The sequence below is a fragment of the Manacus candei genome, unplaced genomic scaffold (assembly GCF_025592945.1).
Source record: "Manacus candei isolate 608988 ecotype Guabito, Panama unplaced genomic scaffold, ASM2559294v1 h1tg000115l, whole genome shotgun sequence".
Lineage (NCBI taxonomy): Eukaryota > Metazoa > Chordata > Aves > Passeriformes > Pipridae > Manacus > Manacus candei.
In genome coordinates this window covers 370,004-392,052 of record NW_026138163.1, presented here as the reverse complement: position 1 = coordinate 392,052, position 22,049 = coordinate 370,004, and the positions used below count along the sequence as shown (strand labels likewise).

The 22,049-nt window shown below is 52.4% G+C and overlaps 3 protein-coding genes across 3 annotated transcripts in view; 1 reads left to right on the top strand and 2 right to left on the bottom strand.

Annotated features, from left to right (window-relative positions):
• LOC127461900 (zinc finger protein 160-like) overlaps positions 1-22,049 on the bottom strand; it is a 205,553-nt gene that overhangs the window by 101,096 nt on the left and 82,408 nt on the right. The gene's annotated exons all lie outside the window — the stretch shown is intronic.
• Positions 1-22,049, top strand: part of LOC127461895 (zinc finger protein 585A-like) — a 208,402-nt gene that overhangs the window by 137,821 nt on the left and 48,532 nt on the right. The gene's annotated exons all lie outside the window — the stretch shown is intronic.
• On the bottom strand, positions 10,377-11,345 carry LOC127461905 (olfactory receptor 14J1-like). Its single transcript, XM_051770108.1, has one exon. It carries the CDS (start codon positions 11,343-11,345, stop codon positions 10,377-10,379), a length of 969 nt encoding a protein of 322 aa, XP_051626068.1.

Genomic DNA, 22,049 nt, shown 5'->3' with positions numbered 1-22,049 from the left:
CCCCAAGTGCCTGGGCCCACATGGGATGCAGCCAAGAGTCCTGAGGGAGCTGGAGAAAGAGCTGGCCAAGCCACTCTCACTCATTCCCCAGCAGTGCTGCAGAACTGCACAAGTCCCAGCTGACTGGCAACAAGCAAAAGGGATGCCCAAGCACAGGAAGGGCCAAAAGGAGCATCTGGGCAACTCCTGGCCCGTCCCATTGACCTCAGGACCAGGGAAGTCCATGCAGCAGATCCTCCTCAGTGCCATCCCATGGCAGGGGCAGGACAACCAGGGGATCAGGCCCAGCCAGTGTGGGGTTGGGAAAGGCAGGTCCTGCCTGACCAACCTCATCTCCTTCTCTGACAAAGGACCCGCTCAGCAGCTGAGGGAAAGGCTGGGGATGTGTCTCTCTGGAATTCCAGAAAGCCTTTGGCACCATCTCCCCCAGCATCTCCTGCACAAACTGGCTGCTCATGGCTTGCCCTGGGGAACTGTTTGCTGGGTGACAAAGTGTCTGATGGCCCAGGGAGTGGTGGGAAATGGAAGGAAATCCAGGTGGGGCCGGTCACTAGTGGGGTTCCCAAGGGTTCAGGGTTGGGGCTGCTCCTGTTTAACATCATTCTGGGTGACCTGGGCCAGGGGATCGAGTGCCCCCTCAGGAAAGTCGTGGATAACACCAGGTTGGGTGTGAGTGTGGATGTGCTGGAGGGCAGGAAGGCTCTGCAGAGGGATCTGGACAGGCTGGATCAATAAGGTCAAGTGTCAGGGCCTGCCTTTGGGTCCCAACAACCCCCTGGAACGCTACAGGCTGGGGGCAGAGGGGCTGGAGAGCTGCTCAGCAGGAAGGGACTTGGGGGTGCTGCTTGACAGGGGCTGGATATGAGGCAGAGTGTGCCCAGGGGGGCAAGAAGGCCAAGGGCATCGTGGCCTTTGTGGAGAAGAGTGTGGCCAGCAGGAGCAGAGAACTGATTGCCCCTCTGTGCTGGGCACTGGGGAGGCCCCACCTGGAGTGCTGTGTCCAGTTCTGGCCCCTCAGTGCCAAAAGGCCCTTGAGGGGCTGGAGCGTGTCCAGAGAAGGGAACAGAGCTGGGGAAGGCTCTGGAAAACATGTCTGCTGAGGGACGGCTGAGGGAACTGGACTTGTTGAGTGTGGAGAAGGGGAGGCTCAGGAGGGACCTCATTGCTCTCTGCAATGACCTGAAAGGAGGTTTTAGTGGGTGTGGGGGTTGGTCTCTTCTGCAAAGCCTTTAGTGACAGGAAGAGAGGAAACGGCCTTAAGGTGCATCAGGTGAGGCTTAGATTAGATATTCAAAAACCCTTTTTCCCCTGAGAGAGTGTTCAGGCATTGGAACAAGTAGCCCAGGGAGGTGGTGGAGTCTCTGGAAGTGTTCAGGTGTGTGGTGGGTTGACTTTGGCTGGACACCAGGTGCCCACCCAGTTGCTCTATCACTCCCCTTCCCAGTGGGACAGGGGAGGGAGTAAGGTGGGAAAAAAAACAACTGGTGGGTTGGGATAAGACAGTTTATTTAAAGCAAAAGACAGCAGGGTTTGTTCTCTGCTTCCCATGAGCAGCCATGGTCGGCCACTCCCCAGGAGCAGGGCTTGGGTCCGCGGGACGGTTCCTCAGCAGGCAGCCATCAGACAATGAATGCCCCCCTCCTGCTCCGGGCCTCAGCTTTTAGAGCTGAGCTGACCTCCCATGGGCTGCAATGTCCCTTGGGTCAGTTGGGCTCAGCTGGCCTACTTGGGTCCCCTGCCAGGCTCTTGCCCTCAGCTAAGGAAGGAATGTCCCAGTGTTGGTGCTGTGCTCAGCAGTGGCCAAAACACTGGGGTGTTCTCAACACCCTTCCAGCTGCCAATGCCAAGCCCAGCCCTGGGAGGGCTGCTGTGGGGAACTGAACTGCAGCTCAGCCAGACCCAACCCAAATATCTATGGCACATATTCTATAGAATCCATCCTTAGGTGTTGTATGAGAGATCTGTAAGATATTACAAATAATAAGCAATAATAAGGCAAATGTCCTCCTTAGGGACACCCCCCCCCCCCCCAAAACTCCTGCCTGTGTTTGTTCCCTGGGGGTCTCTGCAGCAGCAAGCACAGCCCCACACTGACTGCTCTGGGCTGTGCAGGCATTTGTTGTTCTGCCTGTCTCACACAAACCCCCAACCTTGGGATGGATCAGGATGTCATTGGATGTGATGTCATAGGAAGGATTTGACATCATCAGGGAACTGTGATGTCATAGGGAGGATGTGATATCACTGGAATGATGTGATGTCACAGGGAGGATGTGATGTCACTGGAATGATGTGAAGTCACGGGGAGGACATGATGTCACAGGGATGATATATCTTGGAAGAGGTGTGATGTCATAGGGGAAATGTGATGTCGCAGGAAGGATGTGATGTCACTGGGCAGATATGATGTAATTGGAGAGCTGTGATGTCATATGATGGATGTGACATCATAGGGGACCTGTGATGTCACAGGATGAATGTGATGCCATAGGGAGCTCTGACATCCTGGGAGAGCTGTGATGTCACAGGAGAAGTGGGATGTCACTGGGGAGGATGTGACGGCACAGGGATGATATGAGATCACAGGAGAGATGTGATGTCATATGATGGATGTGACATCATAGAGGAGCCTTGATGTCAAAACCAGGATGTGATGTCACAGGTGAGTACGGGATGTCACGGGGGGGTGTGATGTCTGAGGGGAGCGGTGATGCCATGGGAGTGTCATGTCATATGATGGTTGTGACGTCATAGGGGAGTATGTGATGTTACAGGGGAGCTGTGATGTCATGGGGAGATGTGATGTCATATTATGGTTGTGACATCTTATGGGAGATGTGATGTCACAACAAGGATGTGATGTCACAGGGGAGATGTGATATCATGGGGAGGATGTGATGTCAGAGAAGGATGTGATGTCATTGGAGAGCTGTGATGTCACAGGGAGGATGTGATGTCGGAGGGGAGGACGTGATGTCAGAGGAGAGGCGTGATGTCACACGGGAGGATGTAATGTCACAGGGCAGGTGTGATGTCACAGGGGAGCTGTGATGTCACAGGGGATGTGTGAAATCACAGGAAGGATGTTATATCACAGAAGTGTGATGTCATATGGTGGATGTGACCTCATAGGGGAAATGTGATATCTCAGGAAGGATGTGATGACATGGGGCAGGTGTGATGTCGGAGGGATCCTATGATATCACAGAAGAGATGTGATGTCATATGATGGATTTGACATCCTAGGGGAGATGTGATGTCACAACAAGGATGTGATGTCACAGGGGAGGTGTGATGTCGTAGTGCAGCTGTGATATCATATTATGGTTCTGACATCATGGGGGAACTGTGATGTCACAGGGAGGATGTGATGTCACAGGGATGTTATGATATCACAGAAGAGCTGTGATGTCATATGATGGATGTGATGTCATAGACGAACCTTGATATCACAACAAGGATGTGATTTCATGGGGAGGACGTGATGTCACAGGACAGGTGTGATGTCATACAGGAGCTGTGATGTCACAGGGAAGAATGTGACATCATAGGGGAAATGTGATGTCACAGGGAAGCTGTAATGTGATGTCACAGGGGAGGACATGATGCCACAGGGATGATATGATATCACAGGAGAGATGTGATGTCATTTGTTGGATGTGACTCAGCTGTGATGTCACAGTGGAGGTGTGATGTCATAGGGGAGATGTGATCCCACAGGAAGGATGTGATGTCAAATGATGGTTGTGACGTCATAGAGGAGGATGTGATGTCACAGAGTAGCTGTGATGTCATGGGGAGGATGTGATGTCAAGTGCACGGGGTCGGCCACGGGAACTTTGCTGTTCACCGCGGGGCACACGGAGGGTTTGTCACCGGGCGCACATGGACTGGGAGAACTTTTCCTGCCGGAGCCGCTCTCCCTGCACCGCCAGGAAGAGCAGGGACCGCATCGCCCCGGCCGCAGCGGCGCAGAGGCTGCTCGGGAGGGGACAGTGTGCTGGAGGGAGCTGCCCACTCGCTGTCCTCACTGCCTGCACAGCGCAGGGCTGGGGGGAATTGAGCCAGGCAGGAAAAGGGAATGGCGGCCATCGCACGGGGCTGAAATGAGACGGGAAGGAGCAAACAGCCTGGCTGGGGGAGCACAGTTTGGGAAGGGGGCACAGGGAAAACCCACTGGGATGTTCCGGGGTAAATAACAGAAAATAAACAGAGGAGGGTCCCCGTTCAGATATGGTTTATAGATCAGTGTGCTGTGTATAGTGTAAGAGAGCTTCAGAAATGTAAGAATGCAGTTCCTACAACCTTCACTACAGTGACACGATTTTAATAAAATATATAAAGAGATGATAAGTTGAGTGTTAGGTTGGACTTTTTTTGGTGTTTTTTTCTTTTTTTTTTTTTTGTGGATGCTTTGTCCCTCCAGCCCCCCCAAAGGAGCTTTCTTGAATGTCCCTTCTTACAGCTAATTTGAAGGATTAGTTTAGATAAGCCTCTTAAGAGTGGATGCATTTCAATGAAATCAGGACATGTCTTTTTGGCTCTGGTGCAAGATTCAAACTAATTTTTTTCTTCCTCTTTTGCTCAGTTCAAAGCCATCTTAAAACACTCCCAATATATTGAGTGAGTGCAGGGCTTAAGGCATGTGGGATTGAGTGGACACAGAGAAAGAACTAACATTCAGAAACATATCTGCTTCCCTGTCTCAATTAATAAACCCGAGTTTGGCACATTAATAATATCCATAGCAATTGTGATTTGACTGTATATTATGACCTGCATATGCACATGTGAGCATAAGGACATAGGAAATAGGTGTTGTAGTTTCTGCAGTTCTTGTGTTATGGGTGAGGGGAGAGAGGATTCGAGCTAAAAATTGTCTGAACATTTTGAGAGTGCAGAGACATCTGTCTGACCATCACTAGGTATGCTTTGATTTTAAGGCAGAACATGTTAAAGAATGCAATAACTTAAAGCCAGCTGCACTCTTGAATTTTTGCTCTTTCAGCAATAACAGTAGCACTAATAATAACTAATAGTTAATGAGCTAACATGCAATAAATGTATCTGCTCATTTTGACATATGTGTCAATTTAATAAGTTTAAATTAATCAATGCATTCATAACAGGAAATCTCCCTCAACCTCTGATTACAATGTAACGTTGACTAAAGGATTATAGAGGGAACCTAATTTTACTGACTGTTTTAACAGTTGTCACAGCTGTTGGAAGAAGGAAAGGCAATTGAAACACTCCAAAAAAGGGGGGTGGGGGAGCAGAACGGGAGTAGTTTAATAAATTTAAACATGGTCTCTGAAAGCCAAACATAAAAAAATGAGCAGATCTGTAACTCCACAAAGCTGCTGTACACTATGTATGTTTGCCTTTTGTGGCTCACTGTGTTTCATTCATTTGAACACTGAGCAGTTTCCCTCCTTTCTCCATTTAAAAATGTGCAACAGCATTTAAATGTGGAACAAATTCAGCTGTTCATGTGCCTGGAGTTTCATCTTAGAATGCAGCTGATAGAATACTCAACTGACAGAAAATAAAGGCTGTGTAGAATGGCTGTAACATTTCAAAAGTGGACACAGGTGTCACATCCTGTGAATGCTGCAGTGCAGTGAGGGTTGGTGTACATATTTTATGTTTTTCTAACCGTTCTCATGTTGTGATGTGGGAATGGTGTGTGGAGTTCCCCTGCGAGTCTGTCTGGGTTATGTCTGTGCAGGGATGAACAGGAGTGTGTGTGTAGATTCCCATGCCTGTGTGTTTGTGTGTGTGCAGGGGGATTCTGTGCTAAACTCGTTGAGCTACGAGGTGCACAAAGGACCCCCTTGCTTTCTAAATTCCTTCTCAGAGAGGAGCCTGGGGGTGGCTGGATCCAATCTCAGACTCAGATTTTGGTTTCAGTAGAAGGAATTATACAAGTGTGATTCAATCACTTTGTCCTGCAGGTTTTAGTGATGGCAAATCAGAAATATTTTTATAAAATGAATTATTTATTTTGACAAATGAACAAAAAATTGATCAGAAAATGAACAGATGAAAGACCTTAAAGAAAATTATTTACTTCAAATTATAAAAGCCAAAAACCCCTAGCAGTATAGTGTAAGACAGGACAGTGCAGTCTATCAAAGTAACTCTATTAAAGCAATTGGATCAAAACCAGCAAAAAGAAACAATCCTGAAGCAGACATTGAGGTAACTCACCCCACAAGGACAGGGGGTAGTTCTCTCTCTTTCACTTAACCCCTGGGCAGTGACCATGAAGAGCTGTCCCTCCTTCATGGCAGAAGCTCCACACACTTCAAGGAAGTCTGTGGAAGAATCTGCCACATGACAGTTGGATGGGGCTTTTATAGTTATCAAGGGTTTGACTGCCAGACATATTTGCAGGCCAGGGAGCAGCTTATCTGTCAAATCCTGCTTCAAAAAGCAGGCTTTGTGTCTGAAGTTTCATGAAGCATTCTGGGGTTAGCATAATTCAACATTAAAATTAGCATTTCGACACCAGCAGTAACTCACTACAGAGAGTGTGCATTGTTTGCATTCTCTGACCATTTTTTAGGTATTATCAAAGCAGAGCATCCTGCCAGAAACAGCCCCTTGATTCCATGAGGTTCCAAAAACTCTCAGGGTTCCTTTTGTTCCATGAGGCCCTGCAGTGTCACAATGGCCCCTTGATTCCAGGATGTTCCAAAACATCCCAGGGTTCCCTTGGCTCCAAGAGGCTCCCCAGTGTCCCAGCGGCCCCTGGATTCCAGCAGGCCCTGCAGTGTCCCAATGGCCACTGGGTTCCAGGAGCCACAGCGGCTGCCGCCGGCGTCTGTGCCCGGAGCCGCCGCTCCCACGGGGCTGCCGCACTCACCGCCGGGGTTGCCGCTCGCGCAGCCGCCGCTCTGCCCCGGCTGCACCGGGACCCGGCACCGCCTCGGGCCTGCGCTGCCGCCTCAGCGGCCACAGGGACACAGCCATGGGGGACCTTTGCTCTGACACTGATGGGGCCTGGCTTTGTTCTGCTTGGGGCTGGGCTTTGGGAAAACTGCTGTTCATGTTCATGCTCCACTGGAACAGCTCCTGAATTCCAAAGGTCTCCTAATCCAGGGGAGGGGTTTCTATGGCATTGGAGGTGCCGCCCCTCAGGACACATTGTCAATAAACCATCCAGCTGACTGGGATGGGTGTAAGAGCTGGGGAACACAGGATAATCAGTCATCCCCTGAAAACCTTGAAACATTCCCTACCTGAATCATAACCCAAATGGAAGTTTGGATGCAATTACCAAATAGTTTGGAAACTCCAGTAATTCCTGACACCAGGATGGAAATTCAGCAGATAACTAAAGCCAGTCCCCTTGGGAGCCCATAACCAGTGGGGCTGAGGGAGGCCCTGGCAGCTCCCCAGCACCTCCCTCTCACTGGGACACCTCTGGCAGCCTCTCCCAGCTCGGGAACCCTCCAATTTGCAACACTCCAAAGACCCTCCCTGATGCCCAGGACAATTCTGATCCCCCTCCACAAACACTCCACCAGCTGTGACCCTTGTCTGTTGGGAAACACAAAGGGATTTGTGGGAGTGTTTCCCTGACAACAGGAGAATTTTGGAGGGGGACCTTTCCACAGCCAGCTCTTGATGTGTCCACACATCTCTGCCTGGGTGTGGGTGTGAATTGACTGTGGTGAGAATGTTGTTATTGTGAATCTCTAATTCAGTCACTGTTAAAATTGCATCAAATGCTATTGAATTCCTTGATAACTGTTAAACTGCTCAATAATTAAATTCTAGTAATCTCCTTTGCCCCCTTATCTTTGTGTCTAAATCCTTTGCACCCTGACCCTCTTGCATCCCAAGGCTCTGTGGAAATCATTCTCTTTCATCAAAAAATATATTTTTTTCCTGACTTCCACTTTAAAATCTTCCTCCTTAGCTAAACTACGGAACAACTCCAATTAGTTGTTGATGTCTTGAAGACAATTAAAGAGAGAAAAATAATTTGTTTTTCGGTGTTTTAATGGGTCCCACAGTGTGTTTGGAGCTGCATCAGCTGTCAGTCCAAGATGGGCCATGTCAGAACTGGTGAGTTTGGGGGGTGAGGAGCAAGGTTGATCATCCAGGGTCAGTCTGGATCTCCTGAGGAGACACTCAGCATCAAGATCACTTGGAGAACACCTCTATCACCTCTTCTCCGAACTTAAAAATATCCATCCTTGAAATAAAACAAAAAAAGTACAAACTTTGAAGACTTGTTTTGAAATTGCCTTGAAGACAATTAAAGGAAGACAAAGAGATCCTGAGGGATTTCTGCATTTTAATGAGCCCCACAGTGTGTTTGCAGCCCAGCCCATGATCCTGAGGGACTGAGAGAAGATTGAAGCAGCTGCTGAAGAAGTCAGAAGCCAAAGTGCAAGTGCCTTGAAGCATTGCTGGGCCCCACTGAGGGCAGGCACTGCCAAAGCCTCCCCAGGGACTCCTTGGAGCAGCTCCTTGGAGGCCAGGAGTGCAGGCAGACAAAGCTCTGGGCAGGCCCCTGCAATGCTGAGCAAAGCCTGCCTTGGTTTTGTGGAGCACAAAGGCCTGAGCCCCAGGCCCTGGCCCAGCAGATCCTGTCCCTCCCGGCTGGCTCAGGGCTGTTTGGGGGCACTGGGATGGGAGGGGGAGGAACAACAAAGGCCCAAAACTGGGCAACCCCTGCCAGGCTCCTGAGGGAGGGGCGAGGCAGAACCCAAGTGCAGAACCTGCCAGGAAAGTGTCTTGTGGTGGCCTGAGTGGCAGAGGCAGCTGCCAGAGGCAAGGGGACAAAGGCCTGGGTGCCTTTGGGCCTTGCAGCCCTGCCAGAGCCCTTGGCCATCTCTCCTGCAGGCTGTCCTGCCCTGGCCCTGCTGCTGCTCTGGCCTTGCAGGCTGCACACACCCCTCCTGCTTTCCCACCCCCTCCCAGCAGCATTTCTAGACCCTCCCTGATGTCTCTGCACCAGCTCTGGCTGTTGCCATGTGCACTTGGCCTTCTGAACTTGGATCCTGAGCCCCTGTGCCACAGGACATCCCTGCCAGAGCCCAGGCCCTTCTCCTGGGGGTCACTGCAGAGCTGAGCAGATCCAGGTCACCTCCCATTCCTCTGCCAACCCCCTGGGCCTGCTCTGGGCCCTCCAGGTCCTTGCCCTGCTTCCAAGGGCTGTGGGGGTGCTGAATGGTCAGGGCTTGGGGTTTAGAGCTCAGGGTCGGGATTAGGCAGAACTTTGGGAGGTTTGTTGTTCTGCTGGCAGTGTCTGGTTCATGATTAGGGGAAGAGGGTTTTGGGCTGGGTTAGGATTAAAGCTTAGGTTTTCATACCAACCATACAGGTTTGGGATTGGTAAGAGTCTGGAGTTCTGGGTTTGGGCTTTGCCTTTGAGTTCAGGGTGAGATTGGAATTAGAGCAGTGGATTCCTTTCAATGGGGGGGCAGCACTTTTAGGTAGTGTTGGGATTTGAAGTTACAAAGAGGGTGAAGGCCTAACGGGAGTGTTCGCACAGTCAGTGTTTCAGCACCCTCAGCATTCCCTGAGCCTGTTTTTGCCTCATCAAAATCTTTCCTCTCTGTTGGTGTGTTGGGTCTGGCTGAGCTGCAGTTCAGTTCCCCACAGCAGCCCTCCCAGGACTGGGCTTGGCATTGGCAGCTGGAAGGGTGTTGAGAACACCCCAGTGTTTTGGCCACTGCTGAGCACAGCACCAACACTGGGACATTCCTTCCTTAGCTGAGGGCAAGAGCCTGGCAGGGGACCCAAGTAGGCCAGCTGAGCCCAACTGACCCAAGGGACATTGCAGCCCATGGGAGGTCAGCTCAGCTCTAAAAGCTGAGGCCCGGAGCAGGAGGGGGGCATTCATTGTCTGATGGCTGCCTGCTGAGGAACCGTCCCGCGGACCCAAGCCCTGCTCCTGGGGAGTGGCCGACCATGGCTGCTCATGGGAAGCAGAGAACAAACCCTGCTGTTTTTCACTTCTGCGCATGCAAGCTTCGCTTTCCTTATTGCTTTAAATAAACTACCTTATCTCAACCCATGGGTTGTTTTTTTTTTCTGCCTTACTCACTTCCTTTCCCACTGGGAAGGGGAGTGATGGAGTGGCTGGGTGGGCACCTGACGAAGGTCAACACACCACAGTCACAGAGGAAGGATCCCAGATAAACACAGCACTGCATGAGAGTTTATTTTGTTGAAATATAGAGATAGCACGATTACTCAATTACAGCGTTAGAGAGACAAATTCAAGAGGTAAACAGTGATCCAGATGAAGGGATGAATAAAAAAATTTCATTGTGTGCAATGTATTGACAAGAAGAACCCCCTGACTACCACCAAAGACCTGAGAAGGAAGGCTGAGATGCTCATGAGTTTCATTATGAATGCTGTACAGAGGAAAATAGGCAGGTTATTGCTGCTGAAAAGCATCTAGTCATCATTTTCCTCAGAGCGTCCCTGAGCTCCTGGTTCCTCAGGCTGTAGATAAAGGGATTCAGTGCTGGAGACACCACTGAGTACAGAACTGACAGGGCCAGATCCAGGGATGGGGAGGAGATGGAGGGGGGCTTCAGGTAGGCAAATATGGCAGTGCTGACAAACAGGGAGACCACGATCAGGTGAGGGAGGCACGTGGAAAAGGCTTTGTGCCGTCCCTGCTGAGAGGGGATCCTCAGCACAGCCCTGAAGATCTGCACATAGGAGAAAACATTGAAAACAAAACAACCAAACACTAAAAAGGCAGTAACCACAGTGAGCCCAATTTCCCTGAGGTAGCCTGAGTGTGAGCAGGAGAGCTTGAGGATGTGTGGGATTTCACAGAAGAACTGGCCCAGGGCATTGCCCTGGCACAGGGGCAGGGAAAATGTATTGGCTGTGTGCAGCAGAGCATTGAGAAAGCCAGCGGCCCAGGCAGCTGCTGCCATGTGGGCACAAGCTCTGCTGCCCAGGAGGGTCCCGTAGTGCAGGGGTTTGCAGATGGCAACGTAGCGGTCGTAGCACATGATGGTGAGGAGGGAAAACTCTGCTGAGATGAAGAAGAAAAAGAAGAAGACCTGTGCAGCACATGCCTTGTAGGAGATGGTTGTGGTGTCCCAGAGGGAATTGTGCATGGCTTTGGGGACAGTGGTGCAGATGCAGCCCAGGTCTGTGAGGGAGAGGTTGAGCAGGAAGAAGCCCATGGGGGTGTGCAGGTGGTGGTCACAGGCTACGGCGCTGAGGATGAGGCCGTTGGCCAGGAGGGCAGCCAGGGAGATGGCCAGGAAGAGCCAGAAGTGCAGGAGCTGCAGCTCCCGCCTGTCTGCCAATGCCAGGAGGAGGAACTGGGTGAGGGAGCTGCTGTTGGACATTTACTCCATCATCAGAGTATTTTAATCTGTTTAGGAGGAAAAGTCACTGCTGAGTTAGACCAGGCTTCTGCAGCCAAACATTACATGTCTCACAGCCACCCCACTCTCAGGCTCTCTCTCCTCACTCAGACCTCCCTGCAGCTCCCTCCCCTGAGCTCTGGCTTTTGTGGGTTGAGGGGATCATGGGAAGCAGGAACTCTGTGATGGGCTCCCAAGGACTCCTTCTTGCTCTGCTGAGAGAGGGAACTTGGAATGCAGGGTGATCTCAAATCAAATGTACTCGTAATACATCCAAGAGTTTCTCAGCTTTGCTGTTTGCAGTTTGCCCAAATGAAGGACTGAGCTGAGGGAATTCTTTGGATTTTTTCACCCACTTGCACCTGCCACACTTAGGAGTGGTTGTGGAGGTTTGAAATCCCTGACATTTCTATTGCACTGCAGGTCAAGTCTTGTGGGTTCTGAGGGGCACAGGGACGGTCCCTCAGTGCAGAGAGAAGAGCTGCTCTGCCCATCAGTCCTGTGCTCAGCTGCCTGTGCTGGCAGCTTGGAGCTGGAGGAGCATCACACTCAACTGTTCCCCTAATGAGAAACTGCACAGATATCCAAGAAATCCATGTCCAAAGAACAGATTGACACACTTCTCACCTTTTCATATCTCCCTTCCCAGAGTGAGACACAAAATGCTCCTTGCAGCTGCCCAGAGCATTTCCATGGATTTAGCACTGAGGAGTTTTCTCCATGGGGATCCTGTGCAGCACAGAGATCCTATGGCAGAGCTGTGCCCTTCTGGAGGGCACCTGCAGCCCTGCAGGACACCCAGGCAAACAGCTGAAGACCCTGAAGGTGCCTGGAGGGCACTTGGGCACTTGGCTCCCACAGACACATCCCCACAGCAACACCCAAAGGGGTTGTGTCTGGACAGGAATCTGCCCCCCCTCAAACCCCACAGTGGCTCAGAAAAGCCACTGGTGAGAACAAGGAGAGCCCAGGCAGCAGGGGATGGCAGGGAAATGCCACAGTGCTGCTGCCAAGGGAGGAGGGACACAGAGAGACAGCTGGAAATCAGGGCCTTGTCCTTGCCTGGGCTCTGGCTGCTGCAGGGCAATGCACAGCCCAGCCCCCGTGGGCCTGAGGGCACAGGCTCTGCTTAGGCTGGGAAAGGAGCCCAGGCAGGAGCTGCTCAGGGAAGGGGTCTGTGCCACAGGGACAGCAGGGAGAGGGCCACATCCCCCTGCCCAGCCCTTGTGGCAGCAGCTGCCTCTCCCTGCCTGCCTGTCTCTGGGTGAGGAGCTGTTCCTGCCAGCAGCCCCTGCCTGTGCCCAGCTCAGCTCCCTGCCAGTGCTGCCAGAGCCATCCCCAGCCCAGTGCCCAGGGGCAGCTCTGCCTGGGCAGGGGCTGCAGAGCAGATCCCAGACAGCCTGAGGTGGCTGGGAAGGGGGAGGTGTTCTGGGGGGATGTGCTTCCTGAGAAGGGCCCCTGGAAATGGAGGAGGTGGAGCTGAAGCTGTGAGGAACCCTGAGCCTGCAGCTGAAGGGCCCTGCCCTGCCCTGCCCTGCCCTGAGGGGTCACTCCTTCCACCCACACCTTCTCCCTGCAGGGCTGTGGCAGCTCCTTGGCCGGGCTGAGAGCTGACCCTGGCAGGCAGCAGAGTCCCTGCCCCAGCACACAGAGCCCTGGGGGCAGGACCCTGCTCTGCCCCACAGCCCTGGGCACCCCTGGCTGCACCCCCACCTTCCCACCCCACAGCCAGCCCTGCCACAGGGAACCTTCTGGCCCTGGGCCTCTGATGGGGCAGCAGCAAGTCCTGCTCTGCAGCAGCTTCTCCTGCTGCACCCCAGCAAATCCAGCAGAGCCATCCTGACAGCTCCTGCCACTGCTGCCATTTGGCAGCTGGGAGAGGCACTTGCAGGAACTCACCTGCACTGCTCTGCAGCCAGAGCCTGAGCGTGGCAAAGGGCTGGCAAGGTTCCTGCCCTGAGCAGCTCTGCCCTGTCCTCCCAGCCCAGGATCCCTTGAACCTCCTGCTCCCTTCTCCTCTCTGCCCTTGCTGCCTTCAGCTCCTGCCCTGCTCTGCCATGTGGCCACTTCCCCTGCACTGCAGCAACTGGGAGAGTCCTGCTGAAAGATCCTGGAAGCTGTGGGATGTGCCAGCTTTAGGAGATGCCTCCAGGAAGGCAAGTTGAACTTTCCTACAGCCAGAGAATTCTTCCTTCAAATCCTGGGAAGGTTTCTCATGTAGTGAGAGCTCAGTCACCTCCCAGCCCAGGCTGCCTATCATGTCTCTGCCTTCTCTCCTGTGCCCTGGGTGCTGTAGGCAGTGCCCTCAGCCCTGCTGGGCTGTGCAGAGGAGCTGCTCACCAGCAGATCTGTCTCTTTGAAGCTTCTCTTGCTTGCCAGGAGCTCCCTGTGTACCAGGAGCCCGGCCCAGCTCAGCAGCACAGCAACAGCCCCAGGCAGCCCTTTCTCTGCCCCTCTGGGCTCCCTCCAGCTGTCCCTGGGGCTCCAGGGGAACGTGCTGGCACACAGTTGAAGGAAATAATGATGTTCCTTCTCTCAGCTGGGCACAGACACTTCTTTCAGCACTGTCATGTCTCCAGACAGATTCAGAGTTAAGTCCAAGAGTCCCCTTTTCATGTCCCATCATTAGACAGGAAACCCAGACAGTGCCCAGGAGGGATCTCCTTCACCTGCACTGAGGGGAGGGACTCAGCTGAGTCAACAGAGGTGTCTCCTTGTGGCTCTGCAGACCTGGGGCCAGAAGGACCCTCAGCTCCCTCCACAACCCCCATGGGCTGGGATTCCTCCTGCCCCACTTCAGTGGGCCCAAAACAGGCCCCTGCAGGTGACTCCTTGTCCCAGCTCCCATGGCAATGAATGAAGACCAAAGCCAGGGGTGACCTGCTGGGACACAAAGCCCTGGTTCCTCCTGAGGGGCCAGAGGTGACCGAGATTCCTGCTGGGAACTGCAGGCTCCAGTGGAGCAGTTCCTAGGGACAGGGCAGCAGCTCTGGGATCTTCTTGGAGGCTGCTGGGACATTGCTTTGGCCAACTTCAGTGGCAGAAGGGGTCCACATGTAGGACAGAGGAGCCTGTTACTGTTCCTTCTGTCCAGGGCAGCCCCTAGAGGTGTTCAGGTGACCAAATGGAGTCAGGTGGCACAGGGAGAGAGGTCTTTCTCCTGTTCTTTATCAGGTATTTTCTACATGTCCTCAGAGTACAATGGCAGTTGTCTCCTGGACATCCCTTCACTGCTGAACCTAATTCAGGGCAGCAGAGCCTGGATTGAACAGCCAAAGAGGGGCCTGTAGTGCCAGGGGAGGTGCCAGGGCTCTGCAGCACAAGTGCAGCAGCTGCCATGGACAGCACAGGGCCTGTGCAGGAACCCCCTCCCCATTCCCAGCAGTTGTGGGACAGGCACCACCCAGGGCTTCTCAGACACATTGGGGGCCTTTGGGGCAGGGAGTGAATCCCAGCCCTGCAGGGACACAAAGGCTGTCCCTTCTCTGCCCAGCCAAGGCCGGGCCAGGCACGAGTCCAAATCCCATCAGCCCAGGCTGTCCACACTTGTTTCCTCCCTCTGCTGGCTCTTCTCTCCCCCATTTCAGCAGCATGTGCTGATCTCCTCAGGGATCAGGCCTGGGATTTTCCCCCTGGGCCTGAGTCCCAGCACGTCCACCCCCAAGGCCATCGTCAGCAAAGCCTCTGCACACCCCAGCTCTCGGGGCTTTCAGAGCAGCTTTCCCCTCTGCAAGTCTGTTCTTACCCCGGTGCCCCACTGAGGGGCTGCAGCCAGACAGGCCCCAATGCCCTGCGTGTGGGGCACAGGCAGGAGGAGCTGCAGCCCCAAGTCTCTCCTCATTCCACTTGCAGGCAATAACAGCCCAGGCCTGCTGAGACAGATCCCAGGTTGCAGGGCTGTGATGGGTTGGGAGAGAAGGCCAAGGAGACACAGGAGAGAAAGAGCAGGAGAGAGGTGTCCTCAGCGGGAAGGAGCTTCTTGGACCTGTGGAGCTGCTGTAGGGGGTGAACAACTTGGGTGAACTTTTGTGGGTGAGGGTCAGAGGAGAGAGTGGTTTGGGTGACATTGTGGTGTGAGACAGAGAGCCCATTCAAGTTGGCTTTGATAACCCTGGAATTGACTGGAAAGGCCCCACGACAGGATGCAAAGAGTCCCAGAGGTTTGTGCAGAGTCTTGGTGAAGACACCCCTTGGCACACAGGCCTTTAGAGCACAGCTGGCAGGTTGGTGGACAACAGGGAGGCTCATCTGCATCTGCTTCTCTCCAAGAGGAACCAAGAGGTTGCCATGGTAACTGACCATAGCAATGGGAATGTATGATGATTGCCATAGTAACCAACTTTATCAGTGGGAAGTATGATGATTGCCATGGTAACAGAACAATACAAAGGGAATGTCTGATGGTTGCCATGGTAACTGACCATCTCAGTGGAAATGTGTAATGGTTGCCATGGTAACTGACCATGGCAATGGGAATGTATGATGGTTTCCATGGCAACCGACCATAGCAAAGGGAATGTCTGATGGTTGCCATGGTAACTGACCAGAGCAATGGAAATGTGTGGTGGTTGCCATGGCAACCGATTGTAGCAACACAACTGTTGGATGGTTGCCATGGTAACCAACTGTAGTGATGGGAGTGTTTAATTGTTGCCATGGTAACTGACTGTAGAAACAGGAATGTACGATGGTTGCCATGGTAACTGACTGTAGAAACGGGAATGTATGCTGGTTGCCATGATAACCAACTTTAGTAATGGCTGTGTTTGATGGTTGCCATGGTAACCGACTGTAGCAACGGGAATGTATGCTTGTTGCCATAGTAAACAACCCTAGCAATGAGACTATGATGGTTGCCCTGGTAACTGACCATGGCAATGGGAATATATGCTGGTTGCCATGGTAACAGACCATAGTAGTGGGAAGTATAACAGTTGCCATGGTAAACAACTGTAGCAATGGGAATGTATGATAGTTGCCATGGTAACCAACCGTAGTAATGGAAATGTGTGATGATTGCCATGGTAACTGACTGTAGAAACGGGAATGTATATTGGTTGCCATGGTAACCAACTGTCGCAACAGGAACGCATGATGTTTGGCATGGTAACTGACTGTGGCAATGAGAATGTATGATTGTTGCCATGGTAACTGGCCATAGCAATGGCAACGTGTGATGGCTGCCATAGTCACCAACTGTACCAGTGGGAATGTATGCTGGTTGCCATGGAAACTGGCTGTAGCAACGGGAATGTATGATGGTTGCCATGGTAACGGACCATAGCAATGGGAATGTATGATGGTTGCCATGGTAACTGACCATGACAATGGGAATGTATGATGGTTGCCATGGTAACTCACACTAAGAATGGGAATGTATGATAGTTGCCATGGTAACCAACCATAGTGATGGGAAATGTATGATGGTTGCCATGGTAACTCAGCATAGCAATGGGAATGTATGCTTGTTGCCATGGTAACTGATGGGAGGAATGGGAATGTGTGATTGTTGCCATGGTCACCGATTGTAGCAATAGGAATGTGTGCTGGTTGCCATGGTAACTGACTGTAGCAGTGGGAAGTATGATTGTTGCCACGGTAACACACTGTAGCAATGGGAATGTATGATAGTTACCATGGTAACTGACCACAGCAATGAGAATGTATTCTATTTCCAAGGTAACTCAGCGTAGCAATGGGAATGTATGGTGGTTGTCATGGTAACTGTGCTTTCCTTAGACTATGGGTATGACATTTTCATCTGCAAAAACATTAGTGAGTGCCCAGAGATCTCCCAAGATGGGCTTTAAAGGTCTCAAGTACATGAGCACTAGAGAGGGGCTAAGGAGCTGTGGCCTCAATGGTGTGGAGACTGAGGACGGTACAGGACAGCCCTGAGAGGGCTTGAAGGGAGGATTTAGAGATGGTGGATCTGTTTCTCATAGCAGAAAAGACCATGAGAAATAAAGAAATAATGCCAAGTTCAGCTAGGGAGGTCAAAACTGGAAACAAAGAGAAAGGAGTTTCACTCTGAGGGCAAAGGTGTGGTGCAACACATCACCCAGAAGGAGTCTGGATGAGCCCAAGGCTTTGTGTGTGCAGGAAGAGCCAGGGAGGACGCAGAGATGTCAGTGCAGGAAGGTGCCAGCCAGGTGGGGCAGCCGGGGGGATGACGACAGCCTGCAGGGAAAGGGGCAGGGCATGGACACCGTAGGACAGCCTGGGCTGGAGAGGAGACAGGCATGGGGAGAAGCTGAAAGGCCCTGACACAGCCACCTTCTGCAGGCCTTTGGCCATGGCTGCTGTCTGTGCCCCTGATGCCAGGAGGAGGGGAGTGCCCCTTGCAGCCCTGGGGCCTCATGGCCTCCTTGTCCCTGCTCAGCAGCCTGGCAGGTGCCACCCCATGGTCCTGCCCTTGGCATTGCACATCCCACATCCCAGTGCCCCAGGAAGAGCCCTGAGGAATGAGGCAGGGACAGGATCTGCCTTCCCAGGGGCTGGTGGTAAGGCCTTGCCCCTTCAGGTTAATGAAACACATCCAGGTTTGCTCAGCATCAGAGCCACCTTTCCCTTGCTTGTCCATCCTTGTCATCACTGTCTGCAGTTTTCTGCTCAAACTGGAACCCAGGGACACGTTCTCAGTTGTGTCCCTCAGTGAGACTCATCAGCACTACAAGAAACTTCAGTGTTTCAATTTCATTTTGACTTCTTGAAAAGTTGTTTGAACTTCCTCTCAGGGACTGAGTCTCAGGTAAACAACACCAAACCCCCTGAGGGTCATGAAATGCCTGGGGCTGTTGCTGTGCTGCTGAGCTGGGCCGGGCTCCTGGCACAAAGGGAGCTCCTGGCAAGCAAGAAGAGCTTCAAAGAGACAGCTCTGCTGGTGAGCAGCTCCTCTGCACAGCCCAGCAGGGCTGAGGGCACTGCCAGGCCAGCTCAGGGACACCAACAGGGCACAGACAGAGCTTCAAGGGGCTCAGCACTGGCAGGATGGCTGAGAGCTCCTTGCAGGAGGAATCTTGGCAGGGCTGCACATGGTGAGTCTGTGGCTGCAGGACAGTGCAGGGGCAGCTCCTGGAGGCATCTCCTAAAGCTGGCCCAGCCCCAGCTGATGGGATGGGTGAGCAGGGGCTGTTTTGGGGCACTTTGGAAGAGCTGTGAAGCCGGGAGTGCAGCCAGGGGTGCCCAGGGCTGTGGGGCAGAGCAGGGTCCTGCAGCCCAGGGCGCTGTGCTGGGCAGGGACTCTGCTGCCTGCCAGGGGCAGCTCTCAGCCAGCCCGGGGAGCTGCTGCCAGGGCTGGGGCAGAAGGGCTGTGGGCAAGGAGCAAACCTGGCAGCTGAGGGAGGATCTTTTCCATGTCTCACTGTTGCAGGGTCAGACCTGCTCACAGCTCCAGACCACTACACCGTATTGAATGGAGAATTTTTTGCAAATCTAAGAAAAGACAGGGGCTACAGGAAAGAAATTAGTCCTGAGGTGTTTTTCCTACTTAACCATTGTAGCACAGACATTGTTCTCTCAGTTCAGGAGGCTGCACTGAAATTCCAACTCTTTTACTCTCAGAGGTGAATATTTCAGGCAATATCAGAGACGAGCACAGGATCCTGGGCAGTGCTGAACCTTCCCTTGGGGGTGGACACTCTCCTGTCCCAGCCCTTGGTTTCTCTGCAGGAGGGCTCCTGTCCTGCTCTGTCCAGCACAGCTGCACCTCTGGGCTGGCACAGGGGACACTTCACAGAGCTGCCCTTTCCAGCAGCGCTGCCCTGCTCTCAGCACAGATTTTGGTGGGGTTTTTAAAGATGAATCAGTGTGTGAAGTCATCTTCAAGGCAGCCCAAGGGAAAGTGCAGGGCAGATGGGAAACAGGCTGAGAGGCACTGCAGCTCTCCTGGCTCTGCAATAAACAAGGGAGAGCTCAGCCCTTCTACCTGTCCTGTCTCAATACTCGTCAGATTTGTAATCAGAAAAATTTGCCCTTAAATAACCAGATGTTATGATTGTAACCAAACAACCCATTCAAAATTATTTTAAGGATACTCTCTGCCTTTCTTCTGCAGCCCAAATTGCTCCAGGACAACAGTACAGGAACTGAACTTTTCCATCAAAGCTGGGTTCCATGTGACATCCCCTGTGATCATGAGAGCTGTCCCAAACCAGCTCCATGTCTGCACTGCAGCAGAGCAAAGCTGAGTCCTCAGCAGCACATGGGCAGAGCTCCTGCTCCTCACAGCACCCTCAGAGAGCACAAACCAGAGAAAAGAAATGCCTTGTCTTGGAGGAGATTTCCCTAAAATCTGCACTGGCTTTGCTGAGAGGGGGCTGTCTTAATTGTTGCCTGTGCTTTCCTTTTCTGAACAGATCCTGTCCTAAGGAACAGCAAATGTCCAACAGCAGTTCCCTCACCCAGTTCCTCCTCCTGGCACTGGCAGACAGGCGGGAGCTGCAGCTCCTGCACTTCTGGCTCTTCCTGGCCATCTCCCTGGCTGCCCTCCTGGCCAACGGCCTCATCCTCAGCACCGTAGCCTGTGACCACCACCTGCACACCCCCATGGGCTTCTTCCTGCTCAACCTCTCCCTCACAGACCTGGGCTGCATCTGCACCACTGTCCCCAAAGCCATGCACAATTCCCTCTGGGACACCACAACCATCTCCTACATGGGATGTGCTGCACAGCTCTTTTTCTTTGCCTTTTTCATCACAGCAGAGTATTTCCTCCTCACCATCATGTGCTACGACCGCTACGTTGCCATCTGCAAACCCCTGCACTACGGGACCCTCCTGGGCAGCAGAGCTTGTGCCCACATGGCAGCAGCTGCCTGGGCCACTGGCTTTCTCAGTGCTCTGCTGCACACAGTCAATACATTTTCCCTGCCCCTGTGCCAGGGCAATGCCCTGGGCCAGTTCTTCTGTGAAATCCCACACATCCTCAAGCTCTCCTGCTCACACTCAGGCTACCTCAGGGAACTTGGGCTCATTGTGGTTAGTATCTGTTTAGGGTTTGGTTGTTTCATTTTCATTGTTTTCTCCTATGTGCAGATCTTCAGGGCTGTGCTGAGGATCCCCTCTCAGCAGGGACGACACAAAGCCTTTTCCACGTGCCTCCCTCACCTGGCCGTGGTCTCCCTGTTTATCAGCACTGGCATGTTTACTTACCTGAAGCCCCCCTCCATCTCCTCCCCATCCCTGGACCTGGTGGTGTCAGTTCTGTACTCGGTGGTTCCTCCAGCACTGAACCCCCTCATCTACAGCCTGAGGAACCAGGAGCTCAAGGATGCCCTGCGGAAACTCATAACTGGATGTTTTTCAGAAGCAATAAACTCTCCTTCTTCTACATGTTATATACCTCATTAAAGGCCAATCCTGTTATGGACTTCATTAAAGGCCCATCATATCTTCTCTATTTTTTGCTCCTGATAGGGGTGTTATTTTTATGAGAATTTGTTCACAACAAAAAATCTTTAAACCACATTTTTAATTCAGTGTTTGCCTTTCTAGCCTGGCCCAGAGGCTGTACAAATTGGCAATTGTACTCACTGTGTGCTTAAACCAAATAAAGAACTCTGCATTGGCTTGTTTGCCTGACATCTTTCTCTCTGACTTCTCTGCAGCTGCAGGGTCGGTGCCTCTGTGCAGAGCTGGGCCAGAAAAGAGTCCCAGCAGAGCAGCACTGCCAGGGAGCAGCAGCCCTTCTCCTGCCTGGCCTCCTCTCCCTTCCCTTCCACACTGTCCTGCAGAGCCCTGTGTTGTTGGAGGCCTCAGTGCTCTGGCAGTCCGTGCCAGTCCTGCTGCAGGACTGTCCAGGGACTGCAGGCAGGGACAGCCACGGGCACTGCTGGCACAGAGCTGACCTCTGCAGCAGCACTGCCATCCTGCAGGGGCATCTCCTCAGGCCAGGGCCTCAAAGCTTCCATCTGCTTTCCACTTTACTCTCCAGGATGTGCCCAACACAACGCCCTGCAGAGGAAAACAGCAGTGACCAGCACAAGGGGGGGAGTGCTCAGGGTGGGGGCACCCAGCAGTGCCCTGGCACAGCCAGCGCCGCTCCCAGCACTGGCCTCTCACCCCAGGCCATTGGGCTTGTTCTTCCCTCCAAGGAGGGACAGCAAATGACCAGCTCAGGAGTCCATGTTTGCACTGCATGGACAAGACATGCCCATGTGTCACGGCTTGGGGCTGGGGGGTGGAAGGTTTAGACAAAGTTGATGGCAGAAGCTGTCTCGTTGAGCTACAAGGGGCAGAAAGGACCCCCTTGCTTTCTAAATTCCTTCTCAGAGAGGAGCCTGGCTGTGACTGGATCCAATCTCAGGCTCAGATTTTGATTTCAATGGAAGGAATTCTAGAGGTGTGATTCAATCACTTTGTCCTGCAGGTTTTAGTGATGGCAAATCAGAAATATTTCTATAAAATGAATTGTTTATTATGACAAATGAACAGAAAATTGATCAGACAAGTGAACAGATAAATGACCTTAAACAGAATTACTTCCTGCACAGTATAAAAACCAAAACCTCCTAGCAGTATAGTGTAAGATAGGACAGTGCAGTCTATCAAAGTCATTCTATTAAAGTAATTGCATCAAAGCCAGCAAAAAGAAACAATCCTGAAGCAGAGATTGAGGTAACTCACCCCACAACCACAGGGGGTAGTTCTCTCTCTTTCACTTAACCCCTGGGCAGTGACCATGAA